This window comes from Diabrotica undecimpunctata, chromosome 5 (assembly GCF_040954645.1).
Source record: "Diabrotica undecimpunctata isolate CICGRU chromosome 5, icDiaUnde3, whole genome shotgun sequence".
In the NCBI taxonomy this organism is placed as follows: Eukaryota; Metazoa; Arthropoda; class Insecta; order Coleoptera; family Chrysomelidae; genus Diabrotica; species Diabrotica undecimpunctata.
In genome coordinates this window covers 29,483,876-29,505,253 of record NC_092807.1, presented here as the reverse complement: position 1 = coordinate 29,505,253, position 21,378 = coordinate 29,483,876, and the positions used below count along the sequence as shown (strand labels likewise).

The following is a 21,378-nucleotide window of genomic DNA, read 5'->3' as shown; positions in this document are numbered from 1 at the left end:
CCAAACTAGTAGCCAAAAAATTATTAATAAAAAAACAACTTAAGATTGTGAGTATTACCTTATCTCCTATACATTAATATTATGGACTGACATTGGCAACCTTTTCATTATTTGGACATTACTAAATTTGGATAAAAGGTGAACAATAACGCAAACAGAGAATTGCTAAACACTGACATTAATTTCTTTACTATTTTAAATTTTACGTACTTAAAGCAGTAAGCAATACTTACCTGTCCATGACAACTGGTGATGATTTTAGAAAAACTTTTACCTCAAGCGCGGTGATGTAGTGACTCATAGCGTTAAATGCAGACTCTTTAAAGTGATCATCTTGAAAAAACGGTTTTAAGGAGTAAATACTACTTGAAGGTGAATGAACTTGGACTCCATTTAGTTTGGATGCTAAAAGTTGTCCTATTGTTGTTTTGCCTAAAGAAAAAACAAAAAAGGAGTTAATGCTTCATGCAGTCAAATAGGAAAAGTTTAAAAGCATATAGTGATAACATAACGCAGGAGTTTCAGTAAATTATAAAAATCGTGCTATCTAATGCCATTAATATCATAAATAGACAATTGTGTGAGTCTTTTTATATATATTTTTTTAATTAACATCCAATGTTTATTGCAATCTGTCTCATTATAAACAATAAGCAATATGTATAATTTATGTACAATAACATAGTAGGAAGCTGCCCAGTGGTGAGCACCCAGGTAAAATAAAATATAAATATAATCTATGACATAACGAATAATTTAAACTTTCACTTAACAAACAGGTTTTATACAGGTAATCATCACTGACACACATATGAGAATTACAAGGCTAAAAACACAAATTAAGGAAAGATTTTAAAAACACCAGAATAGAAACTTGTTATTTCACCGCACCATGACACTATGCTCTATTTTTCCTGATTAACTAGAGGTCCAAAGGATCTGGTCGTTTTAATCTTCTTACGTGTGAAATGTTGAGCAGATCCGTGGCCAGCGGATTTGGATGGCAGGATAGTCTGTTCTTGTATACAGAGTTTACAGCAGATATTGCTTCGCAAACTGTTGGTAGCTGTAAATCGTGGTGTAGTCTGTGGTTCGTGATATACCAAGGGACATTACAGATCTGGCGCAGTATTTTCGATTGGAAACGTTGAAGTTTTTGTATGTTTGTGCTGCATATTGCCATACCTGTTTTAAAATACATTTATATATCAGAAGTTTGTTCTCCAGGCTAAGATTTGATTTTCGACTCATGTACCAATACATTTTCCTGTAGATTAAGCTAAGTTGAAGGCGTTTCTTCCAGATATGGATGCCCCAATTAAGTTTGCTATCCAAATGGATTCCTAAGTATTTAACGACGGTATTAACTGGTAGTGGAGTGTTGTTTATAGAAACTGGTGGCGCGACACCTTTTTTTAAAGTAAACGTTATTTGTGTTGATTTTAAACTGTTAACTTGGACTCGCCACAGCTTAAGCCAGATTTCTAGTTTAAGTAGGTGATTTTGTAATACCTGGGCTACTTCAGCTGCTGTAGAATTTGAAGCCATGGTAACTGTGTCATCGGTATATGTAGCGATTGTTGTATTGGTCGTCGTTGGGAGATATGATGTGTATATTAAGTAGAGGGTGGGTCCTAGTATGCTTCCTTGTGGAACGCCAGAACAAATTGGAAACAGGTTAGTGATTTCCCCACCTCTTTTGATTTGAAAGAATCGATCTGTCAGGTAGTATCTTAAAAGTGAACTTATGGGATAAGGAAATATAGATTTAATTTTGAAGATAAGACCTACATGCCAATCTTTGTCGAATGCTTGAGAGACATCTAGAAATGCAGCAGTACAGTAATTTTTTTGTTCAAGCGAATTTCTGATAGTCTTTACCACCCTATGAATTTGCTCGATAGTACCATGTTGTTTCCTAAACCCAAACTGATAATTCGGTAAAACATTACTGTCATATAAAATAAGCTCCAGTCTTCTCAGAAAAAGCCGTTCAAATTTTTATATTTTTTTATATAAGTCAATCACATTACTCTTTAAAAAAAACTCCAACTGTAGATATTTGTCTGAGGATTTGTTAGTAAATAAAATGTATATATAAGTTATTTTTACAAATGTATCAAATACAGGTTTCAGATGTGTATTGGTCAGTTTTCAAACATGAATACAATCTCAAGTTTGGTCTCCCACGAAATAATACATGTGCCACATGTGATAGTTATAAACTTAAAATTCAGTTGATAAATTTAGAAGAAGCAAACGTATTAAATTAAAACTGAGCACAAACTACATTTGAAGAAGGTTAAAAAGTTTACTGAAATTAAAATAAAACTAAATCAATATGCCCAACAAAAATGTTGCTCACCTTTGATTATATGCAAAACCAAAATTTGGCATATGTACGTACCAATGATGTTTTTTATTGTCCCAGGTGTGGATGTTTGTATTTGGAATTCATGATCTTGGAAAAAATAATGTCGTTTTAAACAGTTATTTAGAAACAGAGGACAAGAGAGGCCAAAATAATGTCACAACATTATTACTCAAATATTTAAATCACAATGAAATATGTTCCAGAAATTTAGTATTCATAAGTGATGGATGCTCAGGACAAAACAAGAATATTATGGTTTTTTCTGTACTGCTTGGTACATTCTATCGGTCTCTTTGACTATCATCATCCAGCCCCATTTTCACATCCATTGTTGGATATAGGCCTCCTCCAAACGTCTCCAGTTCTCTCTATCTCTAGCTGCTGCAATCCAGTTTGTTTCTATTCTCCTTAGGTCGTCGGGCCATCGGGTGGGTGGTCTGCCTCGACTTCACTTGTCGGCTCTTGGTCTCCACTCCAATAATCTCTTCGTCCATCTTCCGTCTTCCATTCTAGCAACATGTCCAGCCCACCTCCACTTTTGTTTATTGATTTGCAGTATAATATCGTCTACGAGAGTTCGTCGGCGTATCTCCCCATTTGTCACGCGATCTTTCAAGGTCAGGCCCAGCATTGATCTCTCCATTCGCCTTTGTGTTACCCTCAGTATTTCGGCAGTAGCTTTCGTTAAAGTTAGGGTCTCTGCTCCGTGGGTCAAGACTGGTAAGATGCATTAGTTAAATGCCTTCCTTTTCAGGTGAACACAATTGGAGGGATGACACAATCTGGAAGAACAGATACCTAAGACAAGACACAAAAACAAGAGTCTATAAAGCAGCAATTAGACCTATATTAACATACACGGCGGAGACAAGACCTGACACATTTAAAACGAGACGACTACTAGAAACAACAGATGAAAATGCTCCGACGAATATCAGGTAAAAGTCTGTTGGATAAAGAGAGAACCGAAAATATAAGAAGAGTATGCAATATAGAAGACATAAATGGATGGGTGACAAAACGGAAACAGGAGTGAAATAAATACATTAGTAGAATGGCAGAAGATAGGATAGTACGAATAGCACGAGATAAGTTACCAAATGGTCGAAGAAGTATTGGCAGACCAAGAAAAGAGTGCGATAATTTAAACAATTTATTAGGCTAATATTGAAGAAACGGGCTTTAAAGCCTACAAAAGAGAAGGAAGAAGAAGATATAAAGCTTATGGCATGGTCTTGTCTAAAAGCAGTTATTGAAAATGTTCTCGGAGTTTACTGATTTGAAAATTGACGGTAATAATTAAAGCACGCTCAATGCTTTTCCATGTAGAAATATTTAAAGAAAAATCACCAAATGATTTCGAAGAACATGGTAAAATGGCGTTTTCATCAATTAAAGGCAAGGCTTGGACGCTGGAACAGCATCAAAAAGCTAGATGCCCTTTTGGGTGACATATGTTGGAATTTGCAAAAAGAAGGCGATCACGTTTCATAATAAGGCAATTATATTAAGAATATGATAAATTAATGGATAAGTTTGTTTTTCTAAAGAAGCAAATTATAGAACAAAAACGAAAAGAACTATTGAAAAGAACATCGAAAGGCTTACTCTAAGAGATAAGTTTAAACCAAAAGAAGTTAAAAAAACTGAACCAAAGTACCTAACATTAATATCTACATTAAAAAAGAAGAGACACTGCTACATGTAAATGACATAGATGCCGACTTTAACGTAGAGGAAGTTAAAGGAAATATTATCAAAATTAATCCAAATATATCTGAGGGTCGCCTACGATACGGTTATTAAAACCCAATGGCAATCAAACGGCTATGCTTGTTGTTATCAAATAAGATTGCAATAGATCTGTTTGGATCAGGTACGGTTAAAATTGAACAACTGTAGAATTGGAGCCATATTACCGCTAATAAAATGCTATTGCTGCCTTGATTGAAAAAGTGTGAGGGTCTGGACATAAGTGATAAATGCCTGAACTGTGGTGAGAAAGATCACAAAGGCAAGAGTTACAAAGCAAATCCTTTTTGTAATGTGAGCAAATAAAGAGATCACAGATCTGATACAAATAATTGTCCAAAGTTCTAAGACTTGATTAAGGAAGTGGACTCGCAAGTTAATGAATCAAAGCCCAAATATTAAAATCGTTTAAATACATCTAGGGAGAACCAGGACCAGGGCCAGAGCCTAGGTAGAAGGCAGGGAGAAGGTGGTACAGGAAGAAATAAGGCGCATCATGCTCACTAAAGAAAACAAGAAAATTCAAAGGCAACGCGACTTAGCTAACTGAGAAAGAAACAGAGACAGTCAAAGGTATCTGAATTTACGCCAAAAACGATATTTCCTGATGTCTAATACGTGGCGAAAAAGGGAAGATTTATGAGTATGATAGTCCAATGAGTTCCACACTACTTGTGGTATAGACCATCAGGTGTGTGTGGTAGGCTATATTTTAAATAACTAAAATAAATAATTAAAATTGTACTAATTTGAATTTTTTTGCTAATTTTTTAAATGGAAATTTTAAATAGAAATTTAAATAGAGATTTACTCGAAAGCGCGAATTTTTAAAAAAGATTAACATTAATGATTTAGGATCCAGTGTCCTCGAATTTAGCTTTACCCACTAGGTCCGCAACTTGAAGTATTTTACGACTGTATGAGATAAATATAAAAACGTGTTTACCTGATCCAGCCAGACCTTCTATCACGAACAAGGGATGCCTTTTACCTTGACTAGTTATGTTAAGTCCATCAGTCTTAACTTTTTGTTGGTGATAAATGTTCAAAAGTTCACGTACGCCGGGCGTAAATCTGTACTAAAAATAAAGACTTAGTAAAATGGAAAAGCTAACCAAATTCATAAAGATATTTAATCTAATAGCTATAATTTTTTAACAATGTGTATTGTAATGCAATAAAAACTTACTTGTGGATCTTCGAAGAACTTCAAAATAGATTTTAAGTCATTATAAAAGTATGGGGGCGCTAGATCAGTATACTCTAAAACAAGAAACAGTTTAAATAAGATTACTACATCATAATACAAAAATATTAAAACATCTTTTGCGGCTACCACACGCTGAATTTTAACACATAAATCCGTGTCTAAATCCGAGACTAGCTTAATACAATAATAAGTAGATATAAGAACTATCTTGTCCTGCAGACTAGATACAATATTAGCAGAAGCGAAGTCGAACAAGATGAAGACTGTAAATCTGAGCTATCCAACACTTCACCTTCGAGGAGTCAAGGAGAGCTGAACAAATCTTGTTAGACTTATAAAAATGTTATGTCCAACGCCAAATAATATGGCGTTGGAGCACAAATTAGTCAAAACTTTTGCGTTTGAATTGGTATCAATAGAGCAATATAACTGTTATTTCGGTGTGACCAAATATTTAGTTACCCGGGCTGATACAAATTCAAACTCATTATTTTAATTCATCAGTGCAATAGCAAGCTTCTGCTGAAAGTTTTTAATCGTTCGCACATTTCGATAGACCATAGGGACATAAAACGATTTTATTAAATCGTTTCGTACATCGCTATCAAAGTAGCTGGCAGCTCTTTGTGCTAACCACTGAAGTGGAAAGTATTTTGGAGACATTAGCTTGACTTTATGAGTTTATATCAACCCGATTGACTGAAGAGGACGGATTCACTACAACATTATTTATTTATATCTCGTATGTATTATATATTTTTATTTGATGTTTATAATCAAACAATATATACAATGGTACAATTTGTCAAATACTTCGTGTATGAATTGGTATCATTAGGATCTTATAACGTCTATTCGAAGAATGAAGAGTTTACACTTCAACAAAATCTTTGCTATCGCTATGATGAATTGAAAGAAAATACATATGACGCAACAGTATAATTCATCAAAAATTCCGCATATAAATTGGTATCATTAGGATCTTATAACGTTATTTCTGCATATATCCTGCTTCATAAGAGATCCGGGAAAGTTCCGGAATCCGAAAAGTTGTAAATGAATTGATAAGTGAATATGGACACGAAGTGCTCAGATTGCCACCGTATCACCCAGATTTTAATGCTTACGAATTGGTATGGGCAGATTGCAAGACTTACTATAATACATATATTGCCAGAGATGAACATGTTTTAACTATGTGGAAGGAAGCAATTCCAAAGTGTAGGGATGTCACCTGGGCAAAATGTGCAGAACATACTAATAAATTGATTGAACTGTTGTTTATTAGAAAGGAAAATATGTGTAATATTAAAATCGAACCTGTAATAATAAACATTGGAGATAGAATTTTACTGTTAACTATTACATCAATACATTGTAAATATTATTGTGTATTTAATTATATATTTTTTTAATTGTTTATTTATCTATTACTTTCTTCTTCTTCTTCTTCTTCTTCTTAGCCTTCTGTTTGGACATAGGCCTCTCCCAACTCCTTCTATCGGTCTCTATCCTGAGCAACATACTTCCTTTGTTCCGGTTATTCTTTTAATGTCATCAACCCATCTCATCTGTGGTCTTCCTCTCGGTCGTTTACTTTCATAAGGTCTCCAATGTTGTATTGTAGTATTCCAACGTTGGTCTTTTTGTCTAGCAGTGTGGCCCGCGAAGCTTCATTTAAGTTTGTCAATTTTTGTTGCTATGTCGACTTTTGTTCTGGATCTTACCCAGTCGTTCCTCTTTTTATCTGACAGTCGTATACCTAACATTGTTCTTTCCATTGTTCTTTCTGTTGTGGCTAGTTTATTCATGTTTGCCTTGGTTAGGGTCCAGGTTTGACATCCATATGTCATGATAGGAAGAATGCATTGGTTGAACACTTTGCTCCTCAAGTATTGGGGTATTTTGCGGTTCTAAGTATCCAACTAAGTTTTCCAAATCCTGCCCATATTAGTCTTGCTCTTCTAGTAATTTCCGCACTTTGGTTCTCTTTGTCAAGTCTCAGGATTTGGCCTAGGTAGATATATTTCTGGATTTGTTCTATCTCACTGCCATTTATAGTTATACGTCTGGGGTCATCTGTGTTTGTCATTATTTTTGTTTTTTTTTTCATATTCATCTTTAGGCCGACGTATTGGGAGCTGGCTGCTAGTTCCCCCATAATAATTTGCAGTTCCTCGAATGTGCTCGCTATAGTCACCATGTCGTCAGCGAATCTGAGGTGGTTTAACTTGTTGCCATTAACGTTAATGCCATAGATTGACCAATTTGTAGTTTTAAAGACGTCTTCTACGGCTAGGTTGAAAAGCTTTGGTGATATTACGTCTCCTTGTCTCACTCCTCTCTTAATGGGGATGGGATTTGTATTATCTATTACTTACTCCTGATATTAAAAGAATTTTTTAAGCTACTTCAAATGTAGCTGTAATTCTGCACCAATATTTTAAAGCAAAACTAACATTTTAAATTCCATTTATTTGATAACAGCAAATTTTATAATATAATCTGTGATCAGAGCAGTAGCCATTTTCTGTCAGTTGCTGTTGCGTGGGGTAAGTTTCCGACGTATTCCATTTGCTTTAAATGATGCCGCACGAGTAAAGAACCAAGGACTCAACTGTACATACATATTTTTATCTTCATTTTAAAATACTTAAAGTTTCCATTGTTTTCTAAAATTACTCGTCTGATTATTATAAATTGTTAAATATCATTATTATTATTAATCATTATGCTTTTAAAATTATGTTTATATCTGTCGTTATCTTTATATTTATGCTATCAAAACAAAATATTTGATTAGAAATAATTCTTTTAGAACTATTCCTTAATATAGGTTTACGGTTACCAAAAAATAAAGATTTTTATTAGAAGAAAAAAATATTAATAAGCCTATTTTGAAAAATATAATGATACAAAATCATTAAAGTTCAATCACATATGTGGTTTTTCCATGTAATTTTTTACGATGATAACTAGAAGTAAACTTCAGGGAATTATCGCTATCTACACTGTAGATGACTAATTGCCCGTTTTAAGAAATAATACTATGAAACGATAAAAATAATATTGCTCTCAGTTTCGTAGTTTTTTCATCTATACAGTACGTAACCTGTGAGTATTACTTTATAATGGTAAAATAATAATAACTAAGAGTAATTTCCTTTTTTCATCAATCACTGTAAAAAGATATTTGGATAATTAGACCAGGCATTATCTGTTTTGGGTTGGGTAAATCGTATACGACTCTAATTTTTTACTTTAGTCACTTTAAAATATTATTAGAAATAATAATCTAACTATGCTGACACTTCAAGGGGTGTGCTAAATTTTTTAATAAACAAATTATGAAAATAATTCAATGTTTCTCTTTTCGTTGCTGTATCTCGGCAGCTATGCATTTTAGAACAATTTTGTGTAGACAAAAAAGCTTTGCAATTAAATTTTCTTTAAGATAAAATTAATTGCAAATTAAAAAAAATTAATTTTCAATAATCTTTTTCAACTATTTAAAAGCCACATAGAACATTCAAAATCTATCCAGATAATCTGTTTAATACAGGGTGGTCCTTAAGTAATTGTACAAAAAGAAACCGTAGATTCTGCACTTTAAAATATTACGATTTAAGTCAACCTGCTTTAATAAAATGTTGATTAAGAAAGATACAGGGTGTTAAAATGGAAATTAAAAATTTTATTTTTCGCTATAACTTTCACATTTGTAAATATTTATAGATAAAAATTTACAATTGGATTCATTTGAGTAGGAGAAATTATAATTTTATACAAACTTTGATCAAGCTGATAGAGGGCGCCACATATGCTACGTATATGGCATACATTTGCGCTTAACCTTTTTGCTCTTTAAGTTAGCTCTATTTGTGTTAAAAAATATTAAAGACACATTACTCCTGATCATGAAGATGAAGTAATGGTTCGCGTTAACGATGCGAAAGCATTTTCATCCTACCCATTTTACATGTGAGCAAAATCTATCGTCAGCAAATTTACCTTTAACATGTAGATTTGCAAATGATATCCGAAACAGGTAAAATCTTGACCACTCCTTCGTCGATAGAATATTTTTACGAACGAAGCTACATTTACACACCACGGTCTTTTTAATTTAAAGAAAAATCATTCCTGAGATACTGATTATCCTCATATTAAGAGAGAAAGATATTTTCAACCTGAATTTTAAAAAGACGTTTCGGTTTGGAACTATTGGTAATCATTTTTTACAGACATGCGAATTACCTTGTAATTTAAATGGTGAGATTTACATTTTTTTAAAAATGATTTTATTGATTTATTGGAAGAATTGTCATCGAACTTAAGGAGAAATATGTGGTTTATACAAGATGGTACACCACCGCATTATAGAGAGAGGGCAGTGAGAACGTACTTAAATACCAACTTTTCTTAACGTTGGATTGTTCGTGGTAGTCATATTCCTTGGTCATGTGGTGAGATATTAATATAATTATTTAATTCATAAAAAATCCGAAAAGGGTACTATTATTATATGTACTTATAATAAATACTGCAGCAGTTTCTTTAGAACCAGTGATGCTATTTAATATGTGACAATCTTTTATGGAATGTATTGACAAATGAATTAAAAAAAAATGGTGGACGTATCGAACAATTACTTTGACCAAAAGTTTAATGTTATTTGGTTTAACTATTTCTTAATTTGGTTTGTAAATAACATGTTTGGATTATGACTTTAATTTAATATAAAACGTAAAATGTTTTATGTAAAATCCAATTATTCTGTTATTTTGTCAAATCCTATTACAAATTATCCTGCTGCTATATTTATTTAATTTAATATTTCGTTAACTAATAATTTTATTAAAGGTATTTCATACCAAAATTCATAAGTATTGATGTTTTTGTCTATTTTTCTTTCGTTGCCTGGAGTAATTGCGTTAAATCAGAATTATGCAGTAACTGTTAAGTTTTGAAGTTATTAATAAATATATTTTTTTTTGTTAAAATAATGTATCTTTAATATTTTTTTGTCACAAATACCTATAACGTGAAGAGCAAAAAAGTTAAGCGCAAATTTATGCCACATATGTGGCATATGTGGCGCCCTCTATCAGCTATATCAAAGTATGCATCAAATTATAATTTCTCGTATTTAATAGTACCCAGTTGTAAATTTTTATACCTAAATGGTCACAAACATGAAAGTTATAGCGAAAAATAAACTTTTAAATTTCCACTTTAACACCGTGTATCTTTCTTAATATTAACATTTTATAAAAGCAATTTGGCTTAAATCGTAATATTTTAAAGTATAGAATCTACGGTTTCATTTTGTACAATTACTTAAGGACCACCCTGTATAAAGAACACCACATAAAAATTCAATACGATTGATCTAGTAGTTTTCGCAAAATAAGTTTGCAGTTTAAATTAAAAAAAAAAGATAATAATTTTCAAAATTGTGCAGACATATTTTTAACATATAAAAGGACATTCAAGCTTTCAAATAAAATTAAATCATTAAAAGCCGTTGAATACTAGAGCCTATGAAATTTCTATACAACTTAATCATTTTTAAGCTAATATATAAATAGAATAACTTTTTCAATTTTCAATTAACATTTTTTTTTCTAAAATTGTATCGAAAGTTTAGCGAAAGACGTATTTACAAAATAAACGAACGAAATAAAATTTTTGTTCAAAAATTAATTACTATATTAATTAAAAATATTTGCGGCCATTTTTTGACTCTCAACCTATTATTAATGTATTCTTCTAATTTTAAATGTAAGTAAAATGTGGGTTTGATTAACTACGTTATGAACGTAGAGGAGAGGTGGGACAGTTGATCCCGATGGGAAACTTGATCCCCATTTAAATTTGGCGCTCAATGATATCCTATTACTGTTTTGTTGACCCACTTGGGTAGAGGCCATACTGTTTACTTTGTTTTGACAAATGGCTGCTACTTCAGAACACGCTTGACATTTTAATCAAGATTATTTTATTTTGTGACATTAAAAGTTTATTTTACGCGTGCGAGGTAAGTTATAACAACTTTAATTCGTCTAGTTTATAATTATACTGCCCAAATAGGTGAAACATTTGTACTTTTATCCACTAAATACTAAAACATTATTATTTAAATTGTAACTGTTTTAACCTGAAACTTGCACTTGTTAGAAAAATGTCATTGCAGGGATAGTTGATCCTATTAAATGGGGGATACTTGATCCCAGGATCAAGTATCCCACTTTGTGTTTCTTTTAATCTCATGTATAATGTAATTAATTTTATTCATGTTTATTTTTTCAGATGCCACGTAAGTACTCAACTAAAATATGAGCAACGAAGAGAGTTCCACCTGATGGAGAAAATATTAAAGCGGCTGTAAATGCGGTAGAAAATGGAGGAAGCTACAAAGCATCCGCTAGGCAGTTCGGAATAAATGTCATGACATTGAAGAGGTTGTGCAGAAAAAACATGATATCTCTCCCAGGCTACAAGATACGCCAGGTTTTTTCACTTGACCAGGAAAAAGAACTTGGTATATTTTCAAAAGACATGTCTAAGATGTACCGAGGTTTTCTTGATGGAAACCTTACGCTGTCATTAAGGACACCAGAAGCCACAAGCTTGGCACGAAGCTCGGCTTTTAACCGTCACACAGTTGGTACATTCTTTAATCAATTAACAAATGTTTATACACGGTACCAGTTTTCTTCTGAACGTATATGGAATATTGACGAAACTGGCCTCACTGCAGTACACAAACCTGCTAAAATAATTGCTGTGAAAGGGTCAAAGCAGGTGGGTAAAATTACATCTGCAGAACGAGGCGAACTGGTTACGGTGTGTACTAGCATCAATTCTGCAGGTGGCCACATGCCTCCTTACATGATATTTTCCAGAAAAAACTGGCAGGACAGGTTTCTTAGCAATGCACCTCCTGGCAGCAATGCAACAACATATCCCAGTGGATGGATGACTTGCTCTCGTTTTCTTAAGTTTTTGGAACACTTAATTCGTTTCGCTCAGTCAAGCCTAGATTGGAAACATTTAATTTTTATGGACAACCATGAGAGCCACTGCTCCTTGGAGGCTGTAAATTGTGCGAGAGACAACGGCATCGTATTTCTTACAATTCCGCTGCACACCTCTCATAAGTTGCAGCCATTGGACCGCTTGGTTTTTGGTCCACTAAAGACTTACTACTTCCAAGAAGCTTCCAATTTTATGTCAAATTTCCCGGGAGAACTATTATCATTTACGACAATGCAGAACTGCTTAGAGATGCGTTCCGCCGAGCCACGGCTCCTTCAAATATCATAAGTGGGTTCAAAGTATCTGGAATATGGCCGATAAATCCAAACATATTTACTGACGACGAAATTATGACCAGCGCTGTCATGGACCGTCCAGACGAAACTTTGATTCAGAAATCAGTTCTGCATCCAATACAGCCAACGTCTAGTGTTAGTACATCAATTTCTATAGAACCAACGTTGTCTGGGGCCCTAAAACCTTGCACTCTAACATCGGATATAATGTCTGTGAAACATTTTTCTCCACAAGACATCATGCCCTATCCCAAGGCAGCACACAATCTTCTCGAGGTAGAAAACGGGGGCGCTTTCGCATCCTAACTGATACACTTGAAAAAGCTGGAATTAAAGAACTTGCTCATAAGAAAGCCGCAATCAATAAGAAAAGAGCAGAAAAGCTTCCAACACTTAGAAACACTGAACTTTTCGATTCGACCGATGAAGAGGAGGATGATCTTCCCAGCCTTCCAGATAGAAGCGGTGGCTCTGATTTCCTTTTAGATAATGAGCTTATTAATGACACGGTTTCTGAGCCAGACAACTACGTTTTAGTCAAGTTTTGTACTAAAAAAAACAGTGAAGTTTTATGCTGGAAAAATTTTTTGCCTGAAAAAAAAAATACATTGGAAGTTAAATTTTTAAGGCGGAAGGGACTAGAAGGAAGCTGTTTTACTTTTCCAACAGTAGAGGACGTCAGCGAAGTGGACCTGACAGACGTACAAAAGCTGCCGCAGCCGTCCGTCAGCAGAACGGCCAGGACTGCTGACATTATATAATTTAACCATATATTTGATGCCAATGTTTTTTAAATAATTATTCTTTTTTTTCTCAATTTATTTTTGTATTTTATGTTTTTTATTTAATAAAGTATGTAGTTTAATTTGTTTCATTGTTTAATTTAATTACCTTTCATAATTGGCAATAATTACTTATGTTATGCATCATAGGTGGGATACTTTATACCAGGGATCAAGTAGCCTCCTCACGGGGATCAAGTATCCCTCATGGACAGAGTTTCGTGAACCGCACCAGTGTTACAAGAACTGATCTACCTAATTTGTTCTACAAGAAAGAGATTCTAGGTGAACACCCAGTGGAAGCAGATAATCACATTATGAACCTGTTTAATAAAATTAAGAAAATAACTATTCTGGCTGAAATAATCTTTAAACACTAAAACAGGGATCAACCGTCCCACCTCTACCCTAGTGATCCTGCAGTGGGATCTTGTACTATTATGATCTATTAAAAATACATACTATACGAACAAACACCTTAGGGTGCCAAGTACTTAGTAAATATAAATTTCCCTTTTTTTCTTTTGTTCAACCTGGTTAAAATGTTGATTTAAAACTTTAAAAATACAGAAAAATCGATGACAGGCAGTAATGGGAATAGCAATTTCAGCCGTTTTAAAAGTGAAATCACGCGTTCAAAATAGCGAAGTAATTTTTTTCAATTCTCAATTTTAACTCTCTAAATTCAATTATTTTAGCTTTTAGTAGACAAACTGTGATTATTTTTTTAACTGGGTTTCCGTGTGTTATAACTTTCAAATATAATACTTTTCAAAGCGTATAATTATTTATTTTCCAAAATTTTACGTATTAATTAATATTCACTTGCAAAATTACGTCATTTTTTTATTTTTTTTTTTGTTCTGTAAAGTTATAATATCAATGTTAACTGTAGTATATTGTATCAAATAATTTAATATAAAATACTTTTATTATTATTTAATTAATTTTAATTAAATATTAATTTAATAAATAAACTTAAAAAAATCATTTAATAAACAATTAATTAAAAAAATCCTGGATCGATCCCTTATTAAGTCATTTTATATAAACTATTTAAATGAAAAAAATATTATATATTTATATAATTTTATTTATGAAATGCAAAAAATTACAAAATGTACAGTTGTTTAAAACATTCCCTAGGCTCCCTTATTAGGGACACTAGGCTCCCCTATTATTTAAAAAGTAGTAAAAACTTTGTTAATGGTTCTACATAGTTTTAAACATTTTTTTTTTTCAAAAATTTAGATCGCAAACTTATTTTGCAAAAACTACATGATGGTTTATGCTGAAAGTTTCTGTAGTGTTTTTTTTTTGTATTAAAAAGATAGATTTTTTGGGTAAATTTTGAAGGTTCTAACATCTAAAAAACATTGATGTTGGATCCTTTTTTAACTCTTTCTTTACCAGACCTGATCAGCGACGCAGTGCCACCGTTCCCAGGTTTTTTGAAGTGCCAGCAGTACCAGCGACGTATATATATACAGTTGCCTAAATTTTAGAAAATGCTCTTTAATGTTCAACAAAATATGAAACGAAAGTATTTTTAATAATTAACTATAAACTAAATATGAAATGAATACGAAAGTAGTCATAAGAATTGTTCCTGGGTATGGTAAATGCCAAAGCAAGGATGTGCGCAGAGACCCACGTCACATTCCCGACACATGTACCTTGATTCGCGCCGTTTCTTTGCTTGAGTCATTGTTGTTGAGCAAACAGTGCATCTACGAACTTTGTTGTTGGGGACAGTATCACGAAAATGTCTACCTACAAGACGAAAAACGTTTCGTTCAGACACTAATGTTGTATGTTTTGGTAAATGATACCTAAAAATAACATCTCATTGTAACAAGATAATTTTAAGATTAGATCCAAATACCTGTCTAGAACCTGACGAATAAGATTCAAGTGAAACTGAGCCAATAGTGTTTTCTCTGGGTGTTGTATAAGGTATACTGCATGTGCATTTAGAATAGAAAGGTCCAATATGTGAAAGAAGAGCTTTTTATACCATTTGACGGTTTTCCTGACACTTTCTGTGGAACTTAGTAACATCTTAGTCCTGTCCATTGCTCCCGTATTCATATTGTAATCTATTACACAAGCTGGTTTTTAATGAATTCGTTTGTCTTTCTGTCTTTTTTAGCCAATTCTACCATTTTGTCTTGGTGCATGGTAGTAAGCATAATGACCTCTCTTCGATCCTTCCATTTTAGTGCCAACATATTGCAACTCGACATTGAGGAAGTTGCACCTTTTTGTAGTTTTTCTGCTAAATTAGGCATGTGTTTTTTGTTGACCCTGACTGTTCCACAAGAGTTAGTTTTATGGTCAAATAGGTAACTTGACAAACTAGGAGACGTGTACCAGTTATCAGTAAAGAGCGAGTGACCTTTGTCCAAGTAAAGTTTTATAAGAGTGGCAACCACAGATCCTGAGAGGCCGATATCCTCATAATGATTTATTTCGATGTTTTCGGTGAACAGAAGAAACAATTTTATTCCGAATCGATGGAGTTTGGTTCTTATAAACCGTTTAAACTGCAGCCGTCCTTTAAATAGAAACAAATTTTCGTTGATTACCAGATTTTGGAATGGCGTAAAATTATTAGTAAATTAGTTTTTTACCTACAAAAAACGCTTCGCACCTCGTAATAAGAATACGCTTGAGGTTGATCAGCATTTTCAGCGAAGTGTAACATTCTCAGTATAGACTGAAAGCGATTCCGGGACATTACACTAGAAAATATGGGTGTATATAAGAAATCATTTGTTGACCAATTTTCTGTAAGTTTGGCTTTTCTATGGCGTGCTGCGAGCAACAGCACAGCGATAAATGCAAAAAATTTATTTTCTGTAAGTGGCGACGAAGAAATCTTTTTATTTTTGCAATCTTCCGCTGCAGCAAAATTATTTGTTTCATGTAGAATTAAATTAACGGTACCTGGATTTAGAACAGAAAAAAAAACAATCTATTTGCCTAACAGGATTCTCAATATTGTCTAAATTGGCACCTGAATTTGTGTCATCAAACTCATACACGACAGGAACAAATTGCTGTTTATCCCACTGTATACTAAAATCATCCGCTAAAGCTCTTTTGCTTTCATTTTTCGATGTATTTGTAACCATAACTTCGGCTGCATCCTTATCAGCACCACAGCAACAGTGGCACTTTTCCCCAAACCGTCGCTGGTAAAAAAGAGTTAACGGTTTTGCTAATTTTGCAATGATAGTAATTATTTTTTAAATTTTAAATAAAATTCATCTCCAAGAAAATTTAATTTCAAAACTTTTTTGGCTTCATAAAAGTCTTTGTAATACTTAGCTGCCGAGATATAGCAAAGAAAAGAAGAAATAAAATAAATTTTTTTTTTACAAATTGTTTAATAAAAAAAATTTGGAATGGTCCGCATAGCAAAATAAGTAAAAATGTGATTTTTGATGATTTAATAGATGTGTCTAAGTCTAGGAAGCAAAGAAAAGAAAGAAATTTCTGTAGCAAAGAAAAAAGTAAGAACATTCAATGTTTCAAAATATGTGAAAATAAAAGACTTCGTATTTTTAAAAGTTTCTGGAACCTAACATGGAATAAAAAGAAAATCTATGTTTAAAAAAACTTAAAAAAACAACTAAAATAGCCAGGCATAGGAAAACTGAAGTTGAAGTTGAAGATAGCAGAAGGAACTATTCACTACAGTATTTTCTCGATATTAAGCAACACAAAAGAATTAGAGTATTTATGACCATGTTTTACAACAATTACAAAGTGGTTAAGTGACAACAGGGAAGTTAGACAAAAGAAAGCTAGTAAATAAAACAAACCAGACACTGGAAGGAATCTGAAGAGTCCAGATAGAAAATAGGATGTGCAATTGTTTTTCAGATATTTACCAAAATTAGAATCTTATTATTGTCGTAAATCTACGATAAAAATTGTACTTTGAGCGCCAATTCAAGACCAAATCAGAAGTCTACAGATTTTATATAGAGAACTGGTGAAAAAAGCTCCTTGAACAGTAAGTCTTACTCTTTTTTTTGTTCTTGAAGAATTACACCTTTCCATATTTTCTCCAAGAAAATGAAGTAATCATTGTATAGGATATAGAACTAAAAGTGTCCAAAAAGACAAATATGATATTTGAGTTTTTACTGTTGATATGCAACCGGTTTTACTGTGTCCGAAATTAAATGTTTCGCACTTTATTATAAAACAAAATTAACTGTTTATAATTTTACCATATTTGATGTACATCAAATAGTAATTATATTTTATAGCGATGTTTGTTTTGCCCAAAACCCCAATGCGTTACTATTTAATGCTCTTTTGAAATTTGCGATGGAAAATGATCTATGCATTATGCAGAAGTATTTAAAAATAGAGCAAACTCAAATGGAGCGCGACTCAATGCATTCCATTATAGAAAGAAAATTGCGAAATACAGTGATTAATGTACCTGCTGATTATTTACAACTAGGCAATACATTGTGAAATACTTACAACATGGTTTTTTAAAGAGTTTTCTGGATTAACCGATTATGACCTCGCGTTACATTATGTAACGTTTGTAGACCCGTACAAAATTCTCTTGTGCTACCTTAGTTAGGCTATTAGCAGGTAGATGGTATGATAGTTCAGTTGTCAAAAGCTAGTTCTGTTGTTAGAAGTAAGCTGTGTGTAATAACTTTGAATATATTGTTGGCTTTATATGAGTCATTTTTGGTGCACATGACAGATTCAATGGAAACCGGAGTACGATTTGAGTAAGTATTATAAAACCAATTTTTTTTACTAATTCAACATTATATATGTATTTGTTTAGATAATAGTTGTGTTTACATGTTAGGTTAGGTATTTTCCAAAACGAATGTGAATAGGCTTACGCAAAACCGGTGTTTTGTTTATGTTACAAATATGTAACTCTAGGTTATTATGAAGTAATTATTAAAGGTAGTGATTCGGAAGTGATGCCGGCCTTACAGCGGCCATTCATGACAGAGGAGGGTCTGGTTTAGCAGGTAGGCGTTCGGCGTAGACTCGGCGACGAGAGGGCATTTTAAAGTACCTCGGGAACTATCGCCGGGAGTACGAAGAACGAATCCTGCACTAAAGTTAGTCAGGCGGCGCCCTGGACTAAGATGTCTTTTGAAGATTCCAGACCCCCCCTCTATAAAGACGAAAAAAAAAAAAAAAAAGGTTATTATGAAGACTGTATATAAACGGCTGTATTAATACAAGATCTATGCAAATATGCGCATATGCGGATATGCGGAACAAAAGGGAATTAAGCCAAAAAGTTATAGAACTGAAACGAAAAGCTGCTAAGTTTGGTCTATATATAAATGAAAGCAAAACAAAATATATGGAGTGCACAAAATCGAATGAACATGAGAATCTGAAGGTAGACAACCATACCTACAAATATGCCTCCACTTTTCCCTACCTAGGCTCAATAATAAATGACAACAACAACATCAGTCAAGAAATACAAGCACGGATTCTTAGCGGTAATAAGTGCTTTTATGCATACAAAGACTTAATGAAAAGTAAGTTACTGAATCGTGAGTCTAAGCTGAGAATCTACAAAACAGTAATTAGACCAGTGGTCACATATGGATGTGAAACGTGGACCCTCTCAACCACTGATGAAAATCAACTGAAAATATTTGAGCGCAAAATACTAAGGAAGATATTTGGACCAACCCAATGCAGCGATAGTTCGTGGAGAATTAAAATGAACCACGAGCTGGATGAACTAATGCAGAGCGCAGATATTGTCAGATTTGTAAAATCACAAAGACTAAACTGGCTTGGTCACCTAGAAAGAATGCCAGATAATCGAGCTGTAAAAGTAGTCCAGAGATGGAAGCCCCAAGGAAACAGAACAAGAGGAAGGCCCCGTAAAAGATGAATAGACGACGTAGAGAGGGATCCTAAAATCCATGAACATCAGGCAGTGGCGAAGGAAAGTATCCGACAGGGCAGAATGGAAGAACATTGTTAAGCAGGCCAAGACTCACAAAGGGTTGTAGCGCCATTAGAAGAAGAAGAAGAAGAAGGTTATTATGAAGCAAAAAAAAAACGATTAACTGTATGGATATATGTATACTAAGTATAGATTGATGATTTTATTTTTATTTTTCGTTATATAAATATATAATTACTACAAATATAAAAAAGAAAATTAATATTGTTTATTGACAATTTTAATCTCATTTGTTGTTTTACTTTCAGAAGGAATTTTGCTCTTCGGGAAGCGTTAAAAATGGCATAGATTGATTATGCAGAAGCTCTTTTTTCACTTAAAATACTGATACAAAGATGCCTGGACGTCCATCAAGATATATACGCATGTTTTATTGACTACAATAAAGCATTCGATAAAGTACGACATAAACAATTAATAAATGTCCTGAAATCAAAGAAGATTGACTACAACGACCTCAGGATCATATTAAATTCATACTATAAACAGCGAGCAAAAGTACGTGTTAACAAACAGCTGACAGAAAAAATTGAAATTAGACGCGTATTGTCGCGAATCTTTTTAATGCCTACTCCGAAGACATCTTGAAAAACGCTCTTGAGGGTTAAATAGCTGGAATAAAGGTAAATGGAGTTCCCATTAACAACATTAGATATGTGGATGACACTGTGATCTTAACCGAAAATATTGAAGATCTTCAGAGACTAGTGACCAGAATAGCGGAGTATAGAAAAGAGTACGGTCTAACAATGAACGTCAAGAAGACGAAATTTATGAGAATATCGAATACTCAAAGAAATAACGAGAATCTTCTAATAAGCGGAACCAACGTTGAACAAGTGGACAAATATGCATATCTGGCAACAATGATTAACTCCACAAATGATTACATTCAGGAGATTAAAATCAGAATAGAAAAAGCTAGAGCAAATTTCAACAAAATGAGAAGAGTGCTATGTACAAAGAATTTTAAATTTGAACTTAGAGTTAGGTTGGAGAGGTGCTATGTTTTTTCGACTTTGTTTTATGGAATGAAATCTTGGACCTTGAATGCGACAACAATGAAAAAACTAATCATTCGAGCTGTGGGTGTATAGAAGAATTCTGAAAATATCGTGGACAGAACACGTCACAAACAAAGAGGTCCTGAGAAGGATGAATAAAGAAATAGAAATTTTAAATACAATTAAAACAAGAAAATTGGAAAATCTCAGACTTATTACACGTGGAGAGAAATACACCTTGCTCCAACTGATTATGCAGAGAAAGATCCAAGGAAAGAGAAGCATAGGGAGGCGTAGAATGTTATGGCTGCGCAACTTGAGAGAGTGGTACGGATGTACATCAAATGAACTTTTCAGACTAGCCGTCTCAAAAGAACGAATAGTTATGATGTTGGCCAACCTCCACCGCGGAGATGGCACTTAAAGAAGAAGAATATTATGCAGAGGGGATGTTCATAGAACCACTGGAAAGTCGTGTTTTGACAGACGAAGATTCTACAAACAAGGATACTGAAGGAACTGTGGATAAAATAATTATCAGGCTGGCAATTGAAAGCACAGGTCGAAATTAAACAAGAATCCCACATTTAACAAGAATTTTTTTACACTCTACTTTACATAAACCAACTTGCAGTATATCTGATGAGAATTTTACCATGGAGCAAGTAACGAATGAGCATGTGCAAACATTAACATTTATACGATCAGATAAAACTCAAAGATAGTCTAAAAATAAGCTTAGATAGGGATATAGATAATTACGCCTTACTTTCTCCACTGCCAAATTAAGAAAAATTTTGTGAAATTTCTATGTGTATATGTTTGAAAAATTTTTGCTTATATATACATGCCTCTTAGATCCAGCTGTAAAGAACTCTTGGATTTTGTACAGAAAGCACCACAACATATCTCAGCTACAGTTTCGCA

At 33.3% G+C, this 21,378-nt stretch overlaps 1 protein-coding gene across 1 annotated transcript in view; it reads right to left on the bottom strand.

The window, feature by feature from the left end:
* LOC140441215 (UMP-CMP kinase 2, mitochondrial-like) overlaps nucleotides 1-21,378 on the bottom strand; it is a 39,954-nt gene that overhangs the window by 12,984 nt on the left and 5,592 nt on the right. Inside the window, exons 2-4 of the mRNA XM_072531798.1 lie at nucleotides 5,316-5,389; nucleotides 5,073-5,205; nucleotides 234-432 (exon numbers count right to left, since the gene is read on the bottom strand). Coding sequence (XP_072387899.1) covers nucleotides 234-432; nucleotides 5,073-5,205; nucleotides 5,316-5,389 — 406 coding nt within the window. The remainder of the gene's footprint in view (nucleotides 1-233; nucleotides 433-5,072; nucleotides 5,206-5,315; nucleotides 5,390-21,378) is intronic.